Source organism: Mycteria americana, chromosome 6 (genome assembly GCF_035582795.1).
Source record: "Mycteria americana isolate JAX WOST 10 ecotype Jacksonville Zoo and Gardens chromosome 6, USCA_MyAme_1.0, whole genome shotgun sequence".
In the NCBI taxonomy this organism is placed as follows: domain Eukaryota; kingdom Metazoa; phylum Chordata; class Aves; order Ciconiiformes; family Ciconiidae; genus Mycteria; species Mycteria americana.
In genome coordinates this window covers 39,415,983-39,441,023 of record NC_134370.1, presented here as the reverse complement: position 1 = coordinate 39,441,023, position 25,041 = coordinate 39,415,983, and the positions used below count along the sequence as shown (strand labels likewise).

General features: G+C 42.2%; 2 protein-coding genes across 9 annotated transcripts in view; one reads left to right on the top strand and one right to left on the bottom strand.

Annotated features, from left to right (window-relative positions):
• Nucleotides 1-2,803: 2,803 nt before the first annotated feature.
• CISD1 (CDGSH iron sulfur domain 1) lies at nucleotides 2,804-16,726 on the bottom strand. Of its 2 annotated transcripts, XM_075505442.1 has the most exons (4): nucleotides 16,612-16,670; nucleotides 12,190-12,412; nucleotides 10,607-10,812; nucleotides 2,804-5,068 (listed from the first exon to the last, which is right to left on the bottom strand). In XM_075505442.1, exons 2-4 carry the CDS (start codon nucleotides 12,284-12,286, stop codon nucleotides 4,979-4,981), a joined length of 393 nt encoding a protein of 130 aa, XP_075361557.1. In that variant the 5' UTR covers nucleotides 12,287-12,412; nucleotides 16,612-16,670; the 3' UTR covers nucleotides 2,804-4,978. The 2 variants fall into 2 exon arrangements, with proteins under 2 accessions (XP_075361557.1, XP_075361558.1); XM_075505443.1 differs by lacking the exon at nucleotides 12,190-12,412 and having other exon boundaries at nucleotides 16,612-16,726.
• Nucleotides 16,688-25,041, top strand: part of UBE2D1 (ubiquitin conjugating enzyme E2 D1) — a 21,354-nt gene continuing 13,000 nt past the window's right edge. For 2 of the 7 annotated variants that reach the window (XM_075505437.1, XM_075505435.1), the window contains exon 1: nucleotides 16,688-16,836. Coding sequence is in view for 4 of the 7 variants with exons in the window: in XM_075505434.1 (XP_075361549.1) it covers nucleotides 17,851-17,874 (24 nt within the window). In the remaining 3 variants the exon portion in view is untranslated. Of the gene's footprint in view, nucleotides 16,837-17,679; nucleotides 17,875-25,041 lie in introns of those variants that run through there. The other 5 variants (XM_075505439.1, XM_075505436.1, XM_075505434.1 and 2 more) reach the window with 4 other exon arrangements.

Genomic DNA, 25,041 nt, shown 5'->3' with positions numbered 1-25,041 from the left:
AAAGGATGTAGAGCAGAGTGAATTAAGGGCAGTGCAATGTCAAATGGGTGAGGAAGGATGGTTCAGTCTTCAGCTAGAAAAAAAATAACAAGAGAAATTATGTCTCTGTGCTTACGTGGGACATATGCAACTTCTATGTATCGAAGAAAACAGAAGTTGCTTGAGAACCCCGATAAATCCTTTCTTACCAGTCCAAACTGTACATGAGAAAGGTGGACTGAATTCTGCTTTTCTACAATCACATAAACCTACTGAGATTTTACTGACTTCAGGGAGCATACCAGTAAATACTGCTTCTATTTATTATAATTGCACATCTAATTAAACAGTTTACAAAGGTGGGCATGAAGGAACATTAGACTGCTAACAGGGGACCCACGGCATGAGTGTACATTGCCTTCCGTCCAGTACTGCAGGATTTCACAAACAGTTCAGGAAGAAAAAACACAGTAACAGATAATCTGCTTGAGGCACATAACCCCTTCGGCTCCAAGGGCTATGTTTTTGGCTAGTAGAACCGCTTAGTCCCAGAAGCTAATGAAAAGCCCCTTTGTACATCTTATGCTTCACTCTATTAAGAGGTATAATGAAACGCAACAGATCATTTTCTGTACTTTGATTTATCCCTTTTGGTACTACCTAGCAATGTTACACAGTATTAAATCTTCTCCTCTAGCTTATGCTCTGCTCCCATCTGCCATTTTATTTCTTCCTTTCCCCTTCTTTCTATCCACACATTTATTTATGTTTATGTTATTTAGTTTTTATTCAGCTCCTCTCTGCATTAGCCTCAGCATTAGGCAGCCTGGAAATCATCCTGCCTGAGAAACACATGCACTACGCACCACAGCTACAACACCGCTACAGAAGAAAACAAGCAGCAGAGAGCTTCGACCAGCAGTCCCTGGTACCCATCCTAAATTCATGATGGCTCTAGAGAAATGATCATTCTCCTGCCGCTGCAGAGAAGCCACTCATCAATGTGGGAAAACCAGGGCAGAACAAGCCTGGGTGCACAAAGCAATTGGGGAATGGGTATCCAACACTGCTGGGCTTAATGTGTAGTAGTGGCAATGCAAAATGCACTTAGTCTTCTTAGCAGGTCCATGTGAAGTATTCTGACCGGGCTGAAATAGAGATGCTGAGCACCGATAAACTCAGTCTGCTGGCAGCCATAGCATGGCATCCCTGCTCTGCCCACACGCTATGGGAAAGTCGTGCTCTTCCACCTAATCCAGCCGGGGCTCAGGGGGGGTTTTCTCAACCTTGAAGCTTCAGGAGTTGAAACAAAAGCCAAATTTAGTAAGAGGCTTCCATACTCAGGATAGCTAAAGAGAAGCCAGCTGACAAAAAGCTTTGCAATACCAATGGCTTTGCAAAACGAATGTTTAGTTTCACGCCTATGTTCTTATCCTTCCTGCTATTACAAAATGTTCTTCCATTATTGGAGTGAGTGACTCTGATAACTCACATTTCCATGTCTTTATCTAGGTGTATTACACTTAAAGGAAAATCCCACTCCAACTGCTGTGCAACTGTGCAAAATAAATTTTACAGACCCTGACAGCACCAGAACAAGGTCCAAACTGCAACAATATGGTGAAAATTTTAGTAGGGCCTGCGGTCAGCTCTGCAGCTGGCTGTCAGGGAACTGGCAATACAATTCCTAGATTCAAATATGTGCATGAAAAGCTGCTTAGTCTCAAACATGTTTATACAGCAATTCTAGATGCCTGGGCTCAGACAGACAGCAATGCTGCTGAAAAAAACCCCCACATAAATGTATGCATGCCTAAAAACCCCACAAGAACAGCATTGCCCACATCAAGGAGCATCCATTGGACAGCGTTTGTTTCCTCCTAGTGGGCCAGCGTGTGATTGCAATGCTGGCCTCCACCATTTGAAATTATCCATTAGATTAATAGTGCTTGAATTAAACATGCAGAAAACACCTGTTAACTTACAGATGTCTCCTCTTCAAGAATGCTGATTCTAGACGCACTTGAATATTTGACATTCAGACTATTTTGATGAGTCACACTCAGTTACTGCAGAATCAGTACTCTAATTTGTTCACCTTCCTAATGAACACTTACATGTTGAAAAATAACAATATAGAACAGAAACACAATTTTACTCTGGGACAGGAATCCTTCACTGCTTTGATATGAAGGATTTGTACCACATTTTCACATAAGAGTTTCAATGCGATGTGAAAATTGCACATTTGCAGAAGAATTTCTTTATGGTTAAAAACTTGGCAAAGATCTAACCACGTTGCTTCATGTTCTGGAGATTATTTGAGGAAAGCACTATAGAACAGAGATTTCAGAAAACATTGGAGCAGGCAAGCACTCAGACTATCAGAACATGATAATCTATTATGGCACCAAGGAAAAAAAAAAAGAAGCGTTCTCTGTGATGCTCATCAAGACTGTTGGCAAGTTTGTTTACTCAAATTCAAGTACCTCTCTTCATTATCCTGTTCAAACAGCTCACATATCATGAGTAACAGGAACTTTTAGGTACAGTATAGTAAATTGTACGTGCATCAAAATAAAATTTAACCACTTTGTGTCAACATTTATAAGTGTGACACTTCTCCAAAACAAACTCACCAGGATGTAAATCAGCAAAAATTCAGCTCCTGCATCTTTGCTTCCCAGGAACAAAAACTTCTCATGGAGCCCACTTCCCTGATGCCCAAACTCCAGGAAATGTTTTATTGGCAAACTTCAGGAGATAGTTTTATGATTCAGGAGACTCATCTGAAACTTCAGGACTTCATCTCTCAGAACACCAATACAGTTTTCAGTGAACTTTTATTCCTTCAAGAGCAGCCAGGCTTTGCTGCTAACAGGAAAAGAAGTCTCAGAAGGAAAACCCAACCCAGACACAGGTTTATGATTACAGCAGCAGTGGCATACAGCACTACTCACAGTGTTAACTTTCCCCTGAAAGAAACAGCACACCCATGAGATAATACAGACGTTACAACCTTGAGATTAAGACGAGCTCAAATGTGTATTTGACAAAAAAACAGAAATACCCAGTGTCACGTTCTAATAATACAGACATAACTTTGTTTTGGATAAAAGCAATGTATTTGATAATTTAAGGTTAAAACAACTTTCCATATGCATCAGTACTCGGACAAGTAAAAAATACCAAGTACCTTTACAGTCAAGACAGGAAGAAAAGATAGAAACTAAATGTATTTGACTGCAACTTCTTACAAGCAGAGGTCTCGCACAGGTAGTAGTTGCCCTTACTATAGCACTCCACCTGCAAACCCTCTTTCTCTACCTCTGCGCCACCTTCTCTACTTTTTGTGCCTTCTGCTGAAGTTCAGACCCGTCAGCTAAGACCTCAGCCTCTGAAAGTCTCACAACGAGAATATGCAAAACATTTTCTTCAATCTTAACCAGTCCTACCAACCACACCCTTAGAAAAAAAATTTAAATAAAACTTCTACTGTCCCAATCATTTGGAAGAATCCTTAAGGGTCCAGATTAAAATGTCAGCTTCCTGAAAAGGCCCTTCCTCTAGCTCTGAGGTAGTCTCTGTTCCAGGACATGGAGAGCTCAGTCTTACACAGGCTGCAATTACACTAATGGACCGGGTTTAATACAAAACTGCCCTCTGCCACCCCACTCTTTGGGTTTTGCTTTGTAGTCATTTGCATGTTAATAAATCAAAAGCTATTTAGTTTACAGAAACCAACATGATAGCCATTAATGCAACCATGTCAGACAAGGCAGACAAGTGCCATACAAAAGGAGGGCAAGAGCTCTTCTCCTTATCTCATCCTTCCTTTCCTGCTTGTTTCTAGCTGTCGCCAAAGCCTTTCCTTGTCCATGTCAGTTCTTTTGGTAAAGTTAGCTTAACCACATTAACAGTTAGCCCAGGGAGACAGGAGTTATTTAAGACACATAGAGCCTAAGGCCACTTAGTAAGAAAGGTGTGCCTCCTCCCTCCACAGCAGGAAGAGTCCTCTGGAACCAGCCAGAGCAATGAAGAAGCAGACAGTAATGATGGGTGGGGTTTTAGTTTTTATTTTAGCTTCTGGAATAAATCAGCATAGCCTCCCCCATAGAAGAGTCCTGTGGACTGGGGAAGTTAGCTTCACTGCTAGAGATTGCAAGTGAAACTAAGGCTTTCTAGCAGCAAAGACAACCCTGCCATCCCCTGCCCATCACTGTGACCACTTCATATCATCCCACTTGTCTGTAAGAAAGCTCTCACAGAGACCATCTTCCTAATCCTACTCCAAATACAGGTCTGCAGTTCCAGTAGTACGTTCTTGATACCATATGGCAGTAGGGTCAAGTTTCAACATGCTGTAAAATCAAAGGTAAAGTTGCCCTTTAGCCCCATCTTGCTATAAGCCTTCTATGTTGTCTGTTCATAGTTGGCTATTTTAAATTTGGGTTTGGTTGGTTTTTTTTTTTTTCAGAAGCCACACAGAACAGTAGTGTAATAGGCCAAACATGACCCATGCAGAAAATGCACCATAATCAGAGGTTAAGCTGCATTTTGGCACCATGCTTTCTTTCCTGCCACTGCCTTTTACATAGAAATCCATCCAGACCTGTGACTTTAGAACCTCTCCAGAATTTTAAGATCTACATTTTGAACACACTTTCTACTGAATAGCCTCAGAATAGTACACATGTATTTGAAAATAATTTAATACCTATTTTCTGATGAAGTACCTTCTGTGCATCATTTCAGTTTCATACTCAATGAGAGGGTACACACACTTCACAGGACAAAAAATTTAAACCATGACTATTTAGTAAATTATGCATTGTAGTGATTAAAACAAGCACCAGAGAAAATACACATGCTGAAGCCTGATGTATATACTACACTGGAAAGTCTTCAGTGACATGACAAAGAATTTGTGGTTTTCCCCCCAATTACAAGTGAGCAGAGGATTTGTCAGACATTCATTTTGTAGCTTCTACTGTCCACTCTATGCCTCCTTCCTCTTGATGATCAGAGGCCCAACGTTGTCACCAGTCTCCTCGTTGTGCTTTGTGTGAGAGCCATCACACAGCGGGAACTGAAAAGAGAAAGAATAAACACATCTAAAGTACATCCAGAATTAGAATTAAGAACCTAGGTTGAAAGTTCATTAGAACATCATCTCATTAAATCCACTGTGACCACAGACCATAACTTTTGCGCTGGCGTCTCAGGTCTCCCTGAATTTTGGCTGAGCACTAGTTTTGTCTGTGCGAGCACAGAGTGGACAAGAGGCTTGCTAAGAAAAAGCAGCAACTCAGCTCCGCTCTATTTGGTGTTCCTGCCTCAGGGCAGCATGAGGAAAACGCAGCCCATGCTGACCTTCAGCCATAACCTACCTGGAGTATCTTGTTCTCAACCTTGCCCCACACTCCGTTTTCCTGGGCGACAGCCAGAGTTGAGTGCAGTTACAGAAGATAAGTGAGGTGAGGAAGAGAAACAAGAGGAAATCCTTTGCTGAATTTTTTTTCCTGGTTTTCTGTACCATGGGATGAGAAAAAGGAGTTTCCCTAGCTCATCTCTTATTTAAGAGAGACACTTACATATTAGTCCTGCCTCCAGACAGCTAGAGTGGTAAGCTGCCTTTGCTTCATCCTGACACAGCTAGCTTATCCTCATTGACACAAAGGTCCTTTTGCGCAAGCTGGCTTCGACATTAGGATTTTGACCTGCTAATGGAAATAAAATGCACTTCCAACTGACATGGCTATTCATCAGGGGGTTTTAAGGGTAGCAGTGAGGAAGTAATTTGAAGAAGTGTTTGTTCCATAAAAAAAACCTCCTAGAACAGCCTGGTCACAGCAAGACCCATGCGGACTCCTTTAGCCAGCTGTAACTGCCCAGGTCCCAGACCAGTCACAACCACTCTGCTCCTGGGCAGCTCTTCTCACATGCAAGAGCCAAAGGACATTCTGTGAAGCAACAAGAGTGAGGTTAGATCCCATCACTCAAGGATGCGTTTTCAGGGCTATGCCTCCTCTGCAGAGGAAACTCTGGAAATGATCACAGAAATCACACATCAGTATTTTGCATTCAGTTACTATTTTTTTGCTTAGAAGTAATGGGAATCAAAGTTGGGCATTACTCAGCTGTTGCCTTTGCAACAGCAATATTCCCTTGCTGTACACACACAATCAGTCTTCGACACTCCACTGATTCCAATGTTCATGCCTCAGTCATAGCCCTTGAAAAAAATTAACACCCTATCACCCACACTTAGTTAGAATAAAAGATTTCCAAGTACTGCACAAAAACAATATAATGAAGACAATATACTTGCAAAAAAAATTCCCAGAGCTCTAAAAATAAAGCCACATGCCCTGTAGGGTAGCATGTTGGGGGGAAAAGAGAGGTGAGGTGGGGATTCTTTTGTTTTTCACAGTTACAAAATGCCAAAACCCACGCTATAAATGGCAGGTGACGTTTCCAAATAAAGAAAACCTGAATTCAGAGAATACTCATGTAAGCTGATTCATGCAGGAACTTTATCATCACATCAGTCATTTGTGACTCAATCCGTAGGCACTAACAGATACCTGGGAAAAAATCTGAGCAAACAAGAACATATGTTTATGGGACACTGACCAGCTTCCAACCCAGATGTTCCTAGGCTAGTTGCTTTTCCATCCAACACCACAGTCCACTGGTCTTCACAGAAGCGTCGATCCAGCTTCCATCAGACATTAACGTCTCACATGCCCGAAGGAGGCAAGCCCAAGGTCAGCTACAGCAACATTGTCACTTCAAGTTTGCAAGTGACAAAAATGGCGGGATTCATAGGCTTCAGATAGCATTGAGACATCTTTACAGCTACCAACTCTGACTGCTCTGAATTCATCCTCTGGGTCAGCTGGTCTCAGAACCACTGGCTCCCAGAGGCTGAGACAGTAGACTTGAGCTTCTCAGAAAAACACACACACACACACACACACAAACAAAACACCACCACTTTTCCAGAGCACCCACTTGGTCACCTTGAAGACCAGATACTGAATAGAAGGATCCTAGGCCTGACACATCATGTTCATCCGTGATGAAGATAAAGCAGGCTAGCAGTAGCAGCCAAAGCTCAAACCCCGAGGGAATTGTGCAGTGATCTGGACAACTCAGCTTATTTCCCTTGACAACGAACAGGTTTAGATTCTCTACCACTATTTCTTCTGATGTTCTGCAGCAATATTCCTTGACCTGCAGCCTGGGGACAAATACTTCTCTGGAAGACACAGAGGTTGCAGGTCATTGCAAAAGAATGCAAATTAATTTTTCTCCCCCCAGCTCACACACTTAAAAATGCAAAAGGGTAAGAAAACAAATGTTCTAACTTTAGACTAATTACAGTTTGGTTTTAAGACAAAACTCTTGCCTCTACACTGGTAAATTTGAATATTGGGTTTTTCCACAAAACTTGACAAGCAGTGCTGTGAAGTGCCTGCAGAGCACAGCACTGAATAGGAAAGGGCCATTTAAAGAACTACCTACCACCTACTTTAACAGATAATTACATCCCAAGACAGACTTATTTGAAGATACCACGTGTGCTTTTTATAAACACATCCACTCCACAAAGACTTTGGCCAGCACAAACAAAAAAGCCTTTGAAGTATACTATTTCTGGAAAAAAAAAAAATTAAAAAAACCCCCAAAACCCTGACTGAAAATAATCCTGCTCCTTTTTTAAGAGTTACTCCAAAACACCTTGGTATAGTCCAACTGTTGTGTTGTTCCCCATACAGGAAGAACACCATGCGAAGCCAGCTGTAATGCATGCACACCATCAGTACACACAGAAATATCCTATGGTTCATTAATGCTACTGGTTCTATTAACAGCCTCATGCCTCAGATGAGGCTAAATCTGATGAGAAGCTCTCACACAATCATACAAAAGGACATTTCTTCTAACCTGCATATGGAATAGAGGTCCCCATATGCCACTTATTTAACAAAAACACAGCAGGTACTTACTGCTTTTGAAGTAATTTTATTTCCCTGCATTGGAAGCACACACATTCTACCATTTTGCCATCATATAAACATTATCTTACAAATTTTAACAGGATCTTAGTTTGAGAACTGTAAGAAACAGATAATGCTAGCTAACAACTCCCAAAGATGACAAGCATGTGAGAATGATGAAGAATATCTCTGTATTTTATTACTGCTTGGCAATAAACTGAACATGTGAAGACACACGCACACCATCTTAAAGATCATGCTACCCACCATACAAGGTCAACTGATCAGCGCAAGAGGAAGGCAGCAAAACTGGAAACTGCAGTCTTTGAAGAACAACATGCTGATTAAAATACTCATTATTAAGCATCAGTAAAAGAAAACAAATGCCTTCAAAATTTTCCACTGACCTTCTTAATGCCTTCACAAGACCTTTCAGATCAGAGTTCTAATAACGGACTCATTATAAGGTAGCCCCATCTACTTCCTTTTAGTGTGTGATTATAGAGCCCTAACTCCGTAGGACAGTACATTCCTGAACTGGCAACACCCCTTCAATATATGCCAAAACGTCGTACTTAATATTTTTTTTCCCCACACAAAGATAATATCAAACAATAGCTAGAACATTGGCAGGACCTGCAATGTAACCACTAAAACCAGATGCTATCTTCCATTTCTGTTTAGAAAACAAAGTAGGAAGCAGAAAGTACAAACACCAAGGTTCAAGTTAGGATTTTTTTTTTTTTTTTCTGCAGAAGCACTGAAGGAGGTGCCAACACTATTGCAACCTGAGGTAAATCCAAATTCAAATATTAAAATGAAGCGCAGATGCTTTGAGCAGCCTTTCTCCTCCCCCTTTTTCTTTTCTGAAGCTGTAGCCCTTGCGGCAGCTTCCAACGCTGGATTCTGCCTGTCAGTTGAGACTTACCACAAAGATTTAGCGGCAATGCTGCTATACACATGCATGATACCTGCATGCTGTACAGCCATCAGCACTGCATGTAACTGTACATGCTTCCCTGCTGTATAATCATACAATATGTAACTTAGTCCGCAGAGCACGCTGTGGCAATGGTGGGGGAGGACCTCGGAATTTTGTTTTTCAGTTCAGACTCCGGACAGAGCAAAGAAGACAAGCCCATCTCCACAGGACTATTTCAGAATCAAGTCATGATGCTGTTTAATCCTCAGTAATGTTTTAGTGTTAAACCAAATACAGCTACAAATGTGTAACTTCCTAAGTTATTTTCATTTGCAAGGCAATGAAGTCAGATCTGACAACAGCAAGAACCGAAAGTTACAGTACCTGGAAAATGGCAGAGTATGGCCCAATCAGACTCGTGTCTAAGGCTTGAGAAGTCTAGTATTCAGTTCACTGATGGAGAGATAGCTAGATTTCAAGGCTGTTGGCCTCAGTTATCAGGCTTCAAAGGTTTGTATTATTTCAGTCTCCACACATTAGCACCTTGACTTCTAAAAAAGCTTTTAAATGCATGCCAGTGGTAAATGGAAAGAACTACTCATACAATCCACTTTCTCTCATTACAGATCCCAGAACTACCACTACAGATAAATTATGCAGATCTCAGCTACGTCAAATGTCTCGCATCTCTACCTCAGATGTAAATCTGGTCTTCGTATTATTGAAAGGCTAGGTATCACACCACTAATTTTAGGCAACTGAGCTGACCCAACTTCATATGCAAGTAAGTTGGACCAGTGTCTAGGTCAGACTCTTAATGGCTCAAAAACAGAGGCTTAAAGTATGCCATCATGATTTCACTGGCTTTACTGTAGGATTACCCATATAACTATTTTGAGTTGCTAAGGCACAAATGCATTAAGTCCATCTGTCTAGATTCTTCAAAAGCTTTCAACCACAATGACTTCTTTTTAGATTACCTCCATCAACACTGGAAACAATTTACCACTGTACTCATTCACATGGCAAAAGGTAGCTATCTACAGTACACAGCAGTACTACAACAATAAATTCAGGACAGAACAGCAATACCACTGTAACACCATCTGCATAAGACAGGCTCTTCTAAAACAATTCTGCACTCACCCTGTCTGCAAGATTTAATGATGGGCTCAGACATTGCCAAGTGACAATTTGACACCAGCTCTGGTATACAAAGAGACTTCTTAATGGATTTGTGCTATTAACACCATGAACTAGTAGCAAGGTACTTTCTGACTGACAGAGTAAACTTCCAACTTCCTTCAGCAAGAGGTGTTTAAGCTCCTCTCAGACTGTGGTTCCTGAGCTTCTACTGCCAACAGGCGAGTAGTTTTGTATAAGCCTCAGTATTAGCAAAGGCAGCACACAAAATGGTATGTCATTCATGACTGTGATTGTTCCATACAGAAGCTCTCCTTTCAAGGGATCTGCTTCTTCAGAGCTACAGAAACATTTTGTTCGCTATAAGCACTGATCTGCAGGTTTTACTCCGAGTGACAGCATAAATCTACACAGTTTTATGGATTAAAATACTGCTACATCGCACTACAGAATAGTTCAGGTGAAGTTAGTTTCCTCTAAATAAAGCAGTTTGAAAATAGTTTTGTTGAAAGATGCATGCATGTGAACAAAACTGGACCATTTATTCTTCTCTTACCTTCTTAGATCTCCAACAACGACAGTACACAGCCTTGTCTCCCAGATCTTCCATATCAAATGCATGGACTACCTTGGGGTTATCCTTCTGGATATGGGGATTCACCATTGCTTTGCAGCATTTGTCTTTAGAGAGAAATTTTTTGTAAGCTAGATAACCAACAGCAGCTGCTCCAGCAGCTAAAGACACTGCAGCAATCCATTCAACTAGAATAAGAGAGAAGAAAAAAAGAGAGACTGTCACTTTTTGACCACAAATTCTATTAAAACTACTCAGTAATAATTGTCTTCATACTTGTGGCAACACCTCTACTTTCCAACAGACCTTTTTGTTCTGTAGTGGTAATGCAGTACTTCAGAAGAATATATTCTTTTGACACTCACCTAGTTAATCTACTCCTGTCTCCTGATCAGAGTTGTTCTTCACCCCGATCCCTTCTACACAAGGGTGAGGATTAACCTGGCAGTGTTTAGGTTTTGTTTTGGTTTTTTGGAGTTTTTTTTTTTTAAACCTTTTATTTGGGAACCTGTGATACTAACATTGGTAGTATAGTGTTTCCAAGTTCAGCACATTAAAACAGCTGTAAGTACACCCTGTAGCAGCAAAAAAACCTGTTATTTGTTTCAGGAAGTCACTAGAGAAGAATGCTCAGCATCAACAACCCAAGCAGGATCCCCCCAACCTATGGGTACTGAGTAGCTTTTAATATAATGCATCTTGCAACTAAAAATGTTAACAGGTGTTTGGCAATGGGGAAATTATTTAATATACTACCACTTTAGAAGAGTAGCAAAAGCCAGCTTAGATTAAATCCCTACTGTGGTGTACAGAAAAGATTATGGATCCAAAAAGATTATATTTAAGAATAATAGCACGAGTTTATTTTAACTGGGTTAGGACCTGATTCTCTGAAAGACCACTTCCAGTAAAAAAATCCTCTTTCCACCACCTCCCATCCTCACTCCCCCCGCCCCATGGCTCTAAAGTCTTTGCAGTCTCACTCACTTGGTATAATTTCCTTTTCTGCAAGGAGTTTTCCTACTTTTTTGTGGCTCTATTGTTCCCTCTCTGCCTCATGAAAATATGCTGGACTTTGGCCCGAAGGTTCTGGTTGCACCAACAGCCCCGGCTGTTTCTCTCAGAGCTGCAGGCAGCTGCTCCTTTTTTGCTTTTTATCCACCACTTCTACTCACATATGTACTCCTAACATGTACATGCAGAGTTCGGCTAACTCTGCAGACAAATAAATCAAACAGGAATTTAAGTTTTAGCACATCTACACAACTGAAGAAAACCAAAAACATCTCTATCTTGCCCTTCAATGTTTGCATTGGATTTGAAAGACGCCAAGCTACATGGCATCTTTGCGACAAGAGATGTTACGACATTAACTCTAAAGGATAAGAAGAAACAAAAAGCCTTTGTTAGTTCTTGCTATTTCCACAGCTAACTGACTTGCTGTATTGCCACTGTGAGCTTGCACTAAAAGGATCAAGAAGGTTTTCTGCCCTGTCCCGCAGCCTTTTCTAAAATCCATACCAAGGCCTTTCCTCAGCTAAAACACTGCGTTAGCTCATACACACCATGCTGATCCACAAGGGTCTGGATGGAGCAATACGTGGAATTAGACAAATACTTGTACGATGTCTGCAGCCCTGTAAGATCAGGGAAGGCAGGCATTCCTTTAGAGTCTTACTAAAGGAGAAAAAGATGCAGGAATCCTTCAGAGTTCATCTTCTTCGTAAATGAAGCAGAGGACACCAACATATAGTGAGACCTCCCTTGCAAATGAGTGATAAACCCTCCCTGTAACAACAGAGTGATATTAAGATACAGAAAACCATCTTTAACATCAAAGAATTTAGGGCATGTTTCCCTGCTCCCAAACTCCTTAAAACAATAAAAGCCCCAGGGAGCATATTGTGAATTCAGTGTTTTATGTCCATCCAGTGAGTTCTCACCTCTTTATCTCCCCATTATGAACTAGCCAGAGTAACGCATTAATTTTAACAGGGTAAAGAAGCGAGGAGGTGGAATTAAAGAAGGGATTCTATGAAAATCTGCTTTAATTTAGCAAAACAGTCCAAACTAACCCAAAGAACAGCCACAGCTTACATCAGAGGCAGCAGGTTCTTCCAAGGAAAGCCACCGCAGAGAGCCTGCAGCACCCTTTCCCCTTCTCGCTTGAGCACATTTCACCAAGAAGAGCAGGGCTGTGGCAAGGGAGGAGGTACCCAGGCGGTTCAGGGACAAGCTGGGTCTGACAAGTTTAAAGTGATTTCTGGCAGCCACAACTGTGCCAGGCAAAACAGAGTGATTGCCCATACTGGGATTTCAGAAAAGCAGCAGTTTGCAAGGATTGCCCGAGCCACTAGCTGATGCGTTGCCAATAGATCAAACCTTAACAAATGTTTTTAAATAACTGATATGGGGACAGTGACAGAACTGTATCCATTCCATTAAGGAAACTAAGGGGAAAATGTGACTTTAATGAAGACCAAGAATGATTCCTATAACTGAACCACCCTTTAAAGTGCTGCACCTTAAGGAAGCTGATCTTCTATTTCACCTATCCAAAAGTCTAGGTCAGCTTAACAAACTAGCAGAGGAAAAGATTCTGATGATAAAAATACTTCTACGACTCACAGCATGACCAGTAAAGTCTGTACTAAAATTCAGCAGCCTTGCAGCACATTCAGAAGAGCTGTTCTGCACATCTGCAGCTAACCCAGATCCCTCTGACCATCCCTCAGGCTACGTACCACATAACCATGCACAGCACATCCAGCTCAACAAGCAGAGATCATTAATTTAAAGTAATTGTCATCTTGTATTTCAATGATGCTCTACTTCTCCCAAGGCAGATTCATCTTTACACACACAGGCACACTGTATACAATACAAACAGCTTAATACATTTTTTTTTTCCTTATAATAGATCATAGTGTCTTTTTTACCATATTAGCTTTTTTCCCCTCACTTCTCTGGAGCTGTATCAGGGTGGACAATGGTATCAACCAATAATACAAGAAATCCAAACATTTAAAACAGTCTATTCTTTAAATTTCAACATTGCCTTAATAAACATCACATAAATTTATGAAAGCTATTCGAATTTAACAAATGGACTCTTTCTCTCCCTTATGATGATGATATCCTGCAGGGTTTCAGAGGTAATAAGTTTTGTTGTCAACTGTTGTTTTGTTTCACAAACAGATCTGGAAGAGCTGGAATGCCCATTTCATCTTTCAAACTAAGTTAACCATAAAACCTGGAAGGAAAACACTTTTCAGAAGTTTTTAGATACTTTAAACTCTGTTTCAAAAGGCCTCTGGTGCCAATTCAACAGTGCGCTGCCAAACTCTTAAGGTCATGCATGTATTACTTGAAGAGGCATCTGTAAACAGAGTGACATTGATGTGGAATGTCAAGGGTTTTTATTTCTTATTTCCTGAAAAGTTAACACACAAAGGAAAGAAGAGAAGGGAAGAGAGATGCAAAGAAGGAAACAGAAGTCCAAAGAATGCAATCCCAGGAGAGCAGGCAGTGCACAGAAGTAAACACGAAAATCAGAAGATGAGAACAGCAACAAACTGATGGTGGGAATTTATTTTCTTCTATATTCTTTGGATATATCCTAATGAACAAGAAAATTGGATCACAAAGTTTCTCTTTCCTTCTCTCCCTGAACAGCTAGAAAATTGGTCTGGATGTTTCCAGACCTAGGCTACAGAGGTACTTGTAGGATCTACCAGAGAGCTCAGACAGATTTTATCTGCAGGAAGAACACACATTTACCATGTGCACTGACAAGCGCCTGAAGAAACTGAGATGGTCTTGGCTCTACCAGGAGTACACAGTCCTCGTTACAACACATATCAATTTACTTTCCAGGAACTGGCAACAACATGGGGGATAGCTGCACCCCTACAAAGTTAGTCCAAGACAGTCCTAAGAGGCCATTGTCAAGTTATCTCTGCTGCTTAAAAAATGTTCATGTTATTTGAAAGTCAGCTACAGAGTAATAACTCCAGATGTGAAAATCCCTATTTTTTGTCTTCAGAAGCGCTTATAACTTTCAAGCGTTGTTCTCCTTTTGTTGCTAATGAAGCGGCTATTATTGTCCAAAAGTTGTTTGTGACAGTCCAGTAACTGCGTACAACAAAAGGCCACCTTTCTGCAGGCCATGCTTGGAGAAACACATGGTACCTGCTTACTGAGGAGTCGTCCAGGATAACTCGCTGCACCAAAAGCCTAATAGTAAAAGCCAACCAGTCAAGCAGATGAAGTCACTTCTACCACTTCACAGCATCCACAAGAAATGGGATAGTGACTGACAGGCTTAGTTTAACTGAAACTGTAAGGTAAAGAGGCCACCTGAGGGAGAAAGATTGTTGGATCTGTCCAATAAGCAGCAAAAGACAAGTCACCGTGATCAGATCTGTGGTCAGTGTGGGGTCACACCTGCAAACAACCACATTATCCACAACCAAAAGCTCTAGCTGTGCTATTCACTGCCTTCCAAAGGGTAACCTTTTGGCACATACGCACACCAACATACACAGAAGCAATTAAGTCTCCAGTTACTACGAGGAATTAAATCCCACAAAAATACAGGAAGTTTCTGGTGTCTAGTTTTCAGTAGGGAACAAGGCATTAGTATGATTTCCAAAATTCACCAGCCTGAGACATACACAAGCTGAAGACAGAGCTGTGACCTACCAGTCACCAGGTGCTGGTCAAGTTTAATCTTGACAGAAATCACATTAACCATATGCCACCTCCTCCTAAACAAAGCACCCTCCAGACTGCTCTGATCAGCTGTTCCCCACTTTCCTGGGATAAGGAGGATATTTTCAGTTTAATTAGGAGCATGTTCTTCCCTCTCCCCCACAAACCGTTTTCTTCTCAATTCCTAGTGTGTAGGAACTGTTCTAATTCTTGCAAGCTTATAAAGGACAGTAAGCTGCCCTTGGGAATGCAACCTGGCTGCAAGCTATTATCAAGTCATCCTCAGGGCTTTGGTTTTATTATTTTAATAAGTGCAGCCTTCCATCACTATAACCCATTTTAGACTATAGCAATGCCTTTGCCAACATCCTCTGTACCAGCAGTGTACCCAAAAAAAACCCCCAAACCAAAATCTATCTGGATGGAGCCCCCTGACTTAAGGGCGTAAACCATGAGCAGCTCTGCCACTGGAAACCACAGCCATGCAGATGAAGCTCATTTTTTGGAGGAAATCAGATAATTCAGCTCTCCGCTCTGTTCTCCATCCATCCCAACCCTTTCATCCTGCTCGGTTGCCCAATAGCATTTAAAACACACAACGCTACCTCAAGCATGGTTTAGGTCAATTATTACACAGCACAAGCATCACCGTTATCCCTATTGTACAGAATCGGGCCTTGAGAATAAGTTAGAAACCCAGAAATTTACAGGTTTTCGTGAAATTTATACCCGGTGGCTTCACATAAACTACGGGGCCTGAACAAAGGCAGAGCCCGATAGCGAAGAGGCAGAAGGAAATGCAGAAATAAAACAACGGTGCCTGAAAAGGGCTGTCCTCCATCACAAAATCCGGCGGGTGGCCGGAGCCGGCTCCGAGGGGCGAGGCGCACACAAGGGCCTGGCGCGGAGCTCGACACTCTCACAGGGGGCCAGGCCGGGCCGGGCCGGGCCGGGGGGTCCCTCACGGCCCGCGAGCCGGGCCGCTGACCCTCAGCCTCCCCAGCCAGCTACGGAGAAGGAGTTTTTTTACGTACGTATCTAACCCGCCGCCTCCGGGGATGCCCCGGGGGGCACACGCGTCCCCGCAGGGGGCGGCCACACCGCCATTTTGTCCCCGGGGGTCCGGCGGGGGCACGAAACGCGGGATGAGGGGGCGCCCCCTCCGCTGCCTGCCTGCCTGCCTCCCTCCCTCCCCCCACCGGCACGCGGGGTGCACGCGAACACCCCCTCCTGCCCGCGTGCGCCTCCCTCTTCCCCCCCCAGCGCACCCCTACCCCGCACAGCGGAGTTCTGGCCCAGCCCCATCGCTCCCGCTCCGACGCCGTAAAGGACACGCGCAGCTCCGCGCCCCACCGCGCATGCACCACCAACCACCCTCCTGCAAGATGGCGGCCGGGCCCGCCTCTTAAAGGCCTCCCGGTGAAGAAAAGGGACTCTTAGGGTGGGGCTGCCGCTGGCGTGGGTGGCTATAGCTAGTGGTGAATCGCATCGCCGAGAAGGCAGCCCCGTCGCTGGCCTGATGCCCGGTACAGGACCCTCCCTGAGGGTAAAGTGGGCTCTGAGGCCTGCAGAGGCCTCTGCAAGTGTAAAATGGGTGGTGGGCGTCATTGTGTGTCCTGAGGAGGCGCCGGCTTGGCGTAGCCTTGCGGTTGTCCTCTGCTGGTAATGCTGTCGAGCGCCTTGAGTTACTAGGACTCTGCAGACTGCTTAGCGTGTACTGTTGTATGAGACCTCTCCTGTGTAGTTGTGGAGAGATGAACTAAAGAGTGATACCTGAGTGACAGCTGCCTTAAACCTTACAAACTCGGGTATTGACATGAGAATTACTGGTCTTTACTTAAAAAAACCATTATAAGAGTCCTGTACCTGATTAAGGACTTGCTACTCAGGGACCTACTCAACGGCCTTTTCAAGTCGCACACCTCTCCTGTTCCTTTCATACAGCATTGTGAATGTGACATCTGGCTTTTACCGATACGCAGGTGCTGTAACTCTGAAACTCCACGCGGTTAGTTTCCTCTTCTTCACATCTCGGCGTGCCTGCAAAGGACGTGACCTTCAAACACCTTTTGTTCTTAGTCTGCTTAACAAGCAGCCTAATAGTACTTTAGTTTCCCCGTCATCCACAGAATTCCTAGGGGTAGAGGACAAGATCAAAACAAAGCCACTCACAAAATGCAGTAAATTTTAAGTGCCGGTACAAAGACAGCAAATCTTTTTCGGTGTCACAGACGCGGCCCCGCCCGGCCCTGGGGCGGGGTGCGCACCGCCGGCCGCCAGGGGGCAGCAGCGCCGCCGCTGTCCCCACGGACTGCACTTCCCGGCGCGCTCCGCGAGCGGCCCGGAGCTGCGCAGGAGCAGGCGGACACAAAGGGCCCGGCGAGCGCGCGCCCCGCCCCGCCCCACGCCCCCCTTCACCCCCCGCCTCCGCGGCGCGCGCGGATGCCGTTACTCGTTCGCTCCGCCCCTCCCCCGGCCGCGCTCCCCGCCGCCGCCGCCCGCCCCGCGCTCCCATGGCGCTGAAGCGGATACAGAAAGTGAGTGGGGCCGAGCCGCGGGAGGGGGGAAGGGCCCTCCGCCCCGCTGCTGCCCGGGGGTGACGGCGGGCCGGGCCGCGGCTCAGCGGGAGGCGTCGCGGAAGCCGTTGTGCCGCGTTGTCTCCGCCTGGGGCCCGTCCTTCCATCGTCTGTCGCCCGGGTCGTGCCCCTGCTGCCCTCCCCCGGCTGCCGGAGCCGGTCCCGCGGGGTCACCTCGGGGCGGAGGGCCCGAGCCCAGTGCGGGGCGCGGCTGTCCTGGTCGGAGCAGGCGTGAGGTGGAGAAGGGGCGGCTCCTGTCGGTCTCCTTGCGATTTCGGGACTCTTCACCTTCTTGAAGCCCCCCCCCCTCCCCCCCCCCTCCCCCCCCCCTCCGTGTTTTAAACTGTCGTTAATAAACCATCTGAGGCGTTTCCCGAGGGTACGGCCGTGTGGTTGTGAAGTAGTGGGTGAAAGGCGACGCTGTGTTAACGGGTTACCTTTAGTAGAGATGCAAGTAAAATATCTCTTAAATATCTGTTGCCAAAATACTGCGCTCCTGTTGTGCAGAGCTTGATGAGTTCTGTGCACAGGTTTTTTTCCACATTGGGAAGTGCTGTCAGCCCAGTACTTGATATGACCTTTGAATGTATCCCAGTTGTAGAGGTTTTGGATAATATTTGTAAATGGCCAGGTTTTAGTTGTGGAGTAAAACTTCTAGGTTCCTCTTGTTTGGCAAGACCTAACTGGTGATTGTACAGTACAGACAAAAAAAAGCGTTATGGATGGTAAACATAGAAGTTTTGTTAAAAGGTAGCTCATTGGCCATGTTACAGAATACACGCTATTTTGTTGCTGTTGATGCGCCATGTTTAGTCAGTGTTTGTGCCATCCTAGTTTAGTGACTGTGATGTCATTTCTTGTTCTGGATTCCCTTTGCTATCAGAAAATGTTGGTATTACAGAAATAGAATTCTATAATGACCAGTTGATCCTGCAGCAAGCAGTTTTGGGATACCCTACAATAGATACAAAGTTATTTGGATGCATTTCTACCAAAAGTCACTAGTTAGGTCTCATGCTACAAATCTTATTATGCCTTTACAGGTAATTAGGGGAGACTTTTGTTACTTCATATCATGTATTTGTTATGAATGTTGCATTTGAACATTACATAAAAATATTAATAAATTACAACAGTGATTTTTCTCTAGCAATAACTCTGTTATGCTTCTACATATTATGGGAATGCTTTGCTTTTTCTTGGCTCTTTAATTTCCCACCTTTTCTTTAATATCTCCTTACCCTTGTGTTTATAAGAAAAGGATTGTTCTGAATACCTTCTCTTTCCTCTTCTTGTTCAGTTTCTTTCTGCTAACTTGAACAGACAAAGAGAAAGTGGAAAGTTTGGTAGTCTTCTGGTATTTTTGAGATGCAGTGGTAGTTGTGGTCTTCCAAATGAGGTTAGAATAGGGTTGTTCTCCGTATTTTTCTCTTACCGTGTTCCCTCCATGGTGTTTCTTTCTGCTTTAGAGACTTCCATGTGTATATTGGAAAGACACAACTTTCTTTAGTTTGGCATTTAAAAACTTCATGTTGAATAGATGCTAAATTTATGGGTAGACTGTATATGAAAGGGTATCTTTCACCCTGTTAGCCCCACTAGATTCTGTTTCTACTCTTTGAAAATGAAGAAATGCTTACCAGGATACTGACTTCAAGGTAGTACAAGATTTCCTGATTATGCAATAACTTTTGTCTGAAACATGAAGAGATGTCAGGGAAGGAGCTACCAGAAGAGGTTAGATTCAGAACTGGTTGCCTCTTGCTTCTGGTTTGCAGCAGAAATTACTATTACTGGTTTTCTTTTTTCATTAACTACCCTCATCACTATCTGTTGCCTTTCCAGGGTAAGAAAAAAATACTAATAGAGGGGTTTGGCTAAGAGCCTGCCTCCACAGCAGTAGAAGAGAAAAGTGGCAAGGAATAGGATTGGTTCAAATGGAAAGTTAAAATGAAGGGGAAAAGTCTGAAAAGACAAACTATCTTGATGTCACTGTAATATGTAGAGCTTTCCTGAAAATTATGAAATGTATTTGTATGATGGTGTGTTTATCCCATCTAAGTTCCTGATGTTTCAGACTGGCTGTAAAGGTTGATAGCTATGTTGTACCTCAAGGGTAGGAAGGGATAAGATCTGGAATAGAGGAAATGCTGTAAGGACTTCATAGTTTCAGAAAGTGCCTAGAGGAACTCTTTTAGAGAACAAAGCGCTGTCAGAAAATACAATGGTATTACTTGGGAGCTTGTCAGTCTAGACATACTGTCTGAAGTTAAGCTTTGGTGGTTTTAGGGTGGTTCAGAATCGTACTTTAACACAGCTAAAGGATTTTGATGGCACACTTGAGTGTTTGTTCACAATAATTTTGATAATATGTGTGTCCAGGATGATAGTGCCTACAGAGGAAGCAAAGCTGCAATATGTAGAAATGTTAGCAAGCATTTTTTGTCTCATACCGGTTGGGACTCCAGTTTCTAAACAGTATTGCCATTGTGATCTGTGTGGTTTCATCGCATCTTTCATGGATCTGCCTTGAGGGACTGCTCAAAGGAGGACAGCCTGCAGACTTCAAGACTATACAGTAATAACGGAAAGATGTATTGTGCTTAGGAGCTTTCTTAAAATACAAGCAACTGAATAACAAACAAACAAGCTGATCATTGCACATGAAAGTGTATCAGCTTAGTGCTAAGGGTGGAACAGCAGTGAGGACATAAAGCCCTGTGGTGTAAGCACAGCCGTCAGTGCCACCTGCATGACAAATTCATCTCTGAGTTCTTGGAAGGACGGGGGATTCTTATTCATGTTAAGCTGAGGAGCTTGTATTAGTTTTAACTTGTCAGTGCTTTACTCTGCCGTAGCATGAAAGAGAGGCAGTATATTTCTACACTGTCAAAAACTTTAGGCTGCTCTCTGTGTGTGAGGTGTAAATGTTCCTTGGGGCTGGAGTTGCTTCTCTGTAGTCTGTGACGTACCAATGAAAGAATAACCCACGTTTTTGTGGGCATTGTAAATTCCAAATGTGGCAAATTATGAAAACAAAACAAATAGTGTAGTTTCAGTTGGGAAGGGATATTCTGCAAAGAAGCCTTTATTGTTACTGCCTCTGGAAATCGAGACACCATAGCTTTTGTGCAAGGTAGGAAATAATTCAGGCTGACAGGTTATATAAGTTAGTGTATAGGTCAGTTCTGCCCATCTGCCCTGTGCAGGACCATTTTTCTGAGATTCCTGTTCCAAATCTTTTGTTTACATATCTAATTGCAAGTTTGCTGTCCTGTCAGTTCAGTATTACAGTTGAAGAGATTGTTTTCATCATAAATCCTATACTTCTGGGTGCTCCTCTAGTGTTAATGAGGGGTTGATGTTGTACTTGTTAATGACTCAGGCTATTTTGAAATACGTACAAAACCAGTATTTGCTTGTGTTATACTTTTGTTTTACTTGTTAAAAATGGATTTAGAAGAGATTTTGAAACCAGTGACAAACTATTTTGACACATTTGAAGACTGGTTTAAAAATAGCTGTTGTTTTTTATCTTGTTGGTGCATAGCGCTTGATTTGTTTTTCTCCCACAACTCAGTAAGAATAGAAGCATTCAAACATTTAGATGTGTCAATGAACTAGATGTCTGTTTCAGTATGTGTTTCATGTATGTGTAGACTAACAGGACATACTGACTTGAATATTTATGTTGAAAATAACTGTTACTGTAAATTGACTCAAGTAAATAAAATTTTATCAATATTTGTGGTTTAGATTTTAACTTTAAACTGTTGAGTCACATGCTTCCTTTGGATGGTAATAAACATACTAAGGAAATTTCTTTTTTGGATCCGTAATATAAAATGTTTTAATTAGCTTTCAAAACATCAGCTGTGATATCACAGCATTATTTTTTGCGTTAAAACAATTTATAAAAATAGAATATATGCTTCGTTACTAAGACTTACCTTTATATCAAGAAATGTTATGATAAATATTTGCTTTACATTTACCAAATTTATGAAGAACAGAGAATCTTTTAACTAGTCTAAGTATGATCACCGGGGGTTTTTTTGACAGATGGCTCCAAACAGCATTAGTATAATAGCAGCAGCGTATGCATGGAGTTGGTAGGAAGTGACTCTGTGGTCTACAGTGCATTTTGTGCAAGAAATGAAGAGCATAGCTGGCAAATATAAAAACCTATATTTTAAATAACAGTATGGAAAAAGGCTCTGGTTGTGGTTTTGTGACGCTTAGAGAATTAAAATAGCTTTTAGTGATGCAGTTTATTTTGGTCTTCTGATATTCTGCAGTCTCTTTTTCCGACTACTTTTTTTTGAACTGGAAAAAATGAGACATTTTTAGGGCTTTTTTTTGTTACTACTCATGCTCATAGCCATTGAGTGTCCCTGAGTACTACACTAAGAATATTTAGCTCCTTGTTATCAAAGTATCCTTTACAGTCTTGTTCCAGTAGCTTTTTAGGAGAGAAGCCTGACTGCTAATGCAGCATGTAACTGTTAAACTGGCCTTCCAGTCTCCACCAGCTTTATACTTTTATGAAATACATCCCGTTTTATACTTTGACAAAGAGCACTAGTCTGCACATTCAGAAATATTTCCAGCATTTATAGCTTACCATAATGTGTGTTTTACATCTGTTAAACTTGTCTTTAAAATTTTTTTCTCATGCTGCCCACAGAGCTATTTATTCTCTAGTGTGTGTGGTGCAATGAAAAGTGATAATCTGGAGGCTTTGCTGTGTCTATCTCCAGTAACTTGTTTAGCATTTGTAGCATTACGCTAATATTCCTTTATTAGCCACACCTGGTTATGGATCCCGTTTACTTTTGTGCTCTGCTGCTGTTCTGTAGTTACAAATAGGAGAAATAAATTACTGTTGCAACCAGTTAGAGTCATAGAATTAACAGTATTCTATTCTACTCTGTAATATTTCCTATGTTTGAGAGGATTAGAAGATTTATTCCTACCACTGTCCTCAGCTTAGATGTTTTCTCTGTACAAGTTTATGCTGGCTGCATTGGGATAGTGTGGCATGTGGTGGAACTCTTGATAGATGCTTTTATGCTGTGACATTCACCAGTATTTGAAATAACTGATACTTCTGTTTGCATCTCTTGCAGACAAAATTTTGGTTTTGTGTATTCTCATAAAAGATGTTGCACTGGTGTACACTGTAATTTGTAGTGTTGACTTTCTCTTTTGAAACTGAATCTGCACTGCTTTGAGTTACAGCTCCTGTTTATTAGCCTATGTACATCAAAGTCTTGCACCAGCATTTTCTATACCAGTAACTAAAAATATCGGTGTAGGCAAGGCCTTGAAGTAACCAGACCTGCATCATGCAGCTACATAGTGATAATCCATAAAACGTGGACAAAACTGCTGGAACCAATTAACTTAAAATTACAGGGAAATATTTAGTGTTAACTGTGCAATGCCTTACATGCAGTTCTCTTGCACTTCCTGATGAGGTTTCAGCACATTGTGCTTTGTAACTCTTCAGCCTTGTCTCTTGACACAGCAAGGTTTTGGGCTTCTTGTGAAGAGCATCTTTGCTGCTTTGTATAGAGAATTCTTGTATTCAACATCTCATTCTTTTGTGAATATGTAAAGTCATGAAGCAGTTTTTCTACATGTACTTACTCTAGAGAATCATTACAACTGCTCTGCAGTGTTCGGCTCTGGACACCGGCAAGTCAGTCTGACTTATGGGGGACATTCTGACTATCTCCTTGCACCATTTCAAAAGATGTAGGAAAGCTTGAAGCCTAAATCTTACAGCTCTACAGATAATTTTGCTTTGAATATGAAGCTTAAACTGCATAATTAACAGTATAAAGCTGAATAGTTCTTTGTTTTTATCACAGCTTGATCTGAGCCTCTATATGTAAAGGCTCAAACAGTTAAATACTGTCACACTCAATTTACAAAGTTTGATTGTGTTACCATTTGTATTTTTAAACCATATTAGCCTCAATACATTATTTCTTATGATTGGAAAATACAACTTGAATTTGCTCTATCAGGATTTTGAAGTTTGGTCTGGCTTTATGTTTCCGACCTGCAGAAGCTCTCTGAATGTATCCATCAACATTGCTCTCATTTAGTGAAGTTGGTTGGAGAGAGCCTTTTCTACATCATTGTTAGGGAAATATTAATAATGGGAGTTCATAGTTCTGGGTCTCATCAACATATGATTAAAAACATGTTGTTTTTATCATGGACAAATTTCAGTGCCTTTAGCCTGAAGAAATTGAAAGGGTATACCTGAGGAGCCTTCCCCAATTCCTACCGATTATGAAGTGCATGTGTACATATGAATGAAAACCAATTTGTGTGGTTTTGGGGTATGTAAAGATCTTGAAGAAAGCATCTAACAAATGAGAGTACTGTTACAGACTTGCAACTCCAAAATTAAGTGCTTGCCTAGCAGTTCGCATATGCATAAAGGAATGTTTGCATATATTTTAGAGACTGTCTGAAGACTTAAGCTACATATTTTTCCTGTCATTGCCTTTAATTTAGTAGTAAGCCATGACTGCTATAAAACATGTGATTTCTAGGCTTTGAGTTCTCTGTTTTGGCTAACAGTCTTGTGTAGCTGGCTCTTTTTTAGTGGGTGTACAAGACAATCTCTTGTTGGGTTAGATCTTGAGTTGCAAATTAGAGTAGACAGTTGCTGTAACTGCTCTGCTGCTGGTAATGCCTGTTACAACTCTCGTGACTTCTGGAAATTTGAGACTTGTTGGCTCCCTCCGTGTACTGGCAAGGACTTGGATTTGCATAGGTTACTGGTTCTCTGTATCACTCCCTTAGTGAAATTTGAATCCTCCGATTAAAAAGGGAACTGCACTTTTAAAGGGTTTTGCTATTGCCTTTATTAGTCTAAGTCTAGCCTGGAGTGTTGTTTCTGGACCAGCATACAATTTCACCAACAAAATAACATTGAGAGCAGACAAGTAACACCAGTTGGCAACCTGAGATATTTCAGTATATATCAAAGAACTGTCTCTCTTATTTTAAATTGAAAAGATTGTGAGGAGGACTTCAGAGCAAGTAGTAATATTACTACTCTATTACCTGGTTGAAGATATGTTGCAATGCCTTTCTTTGAATTCA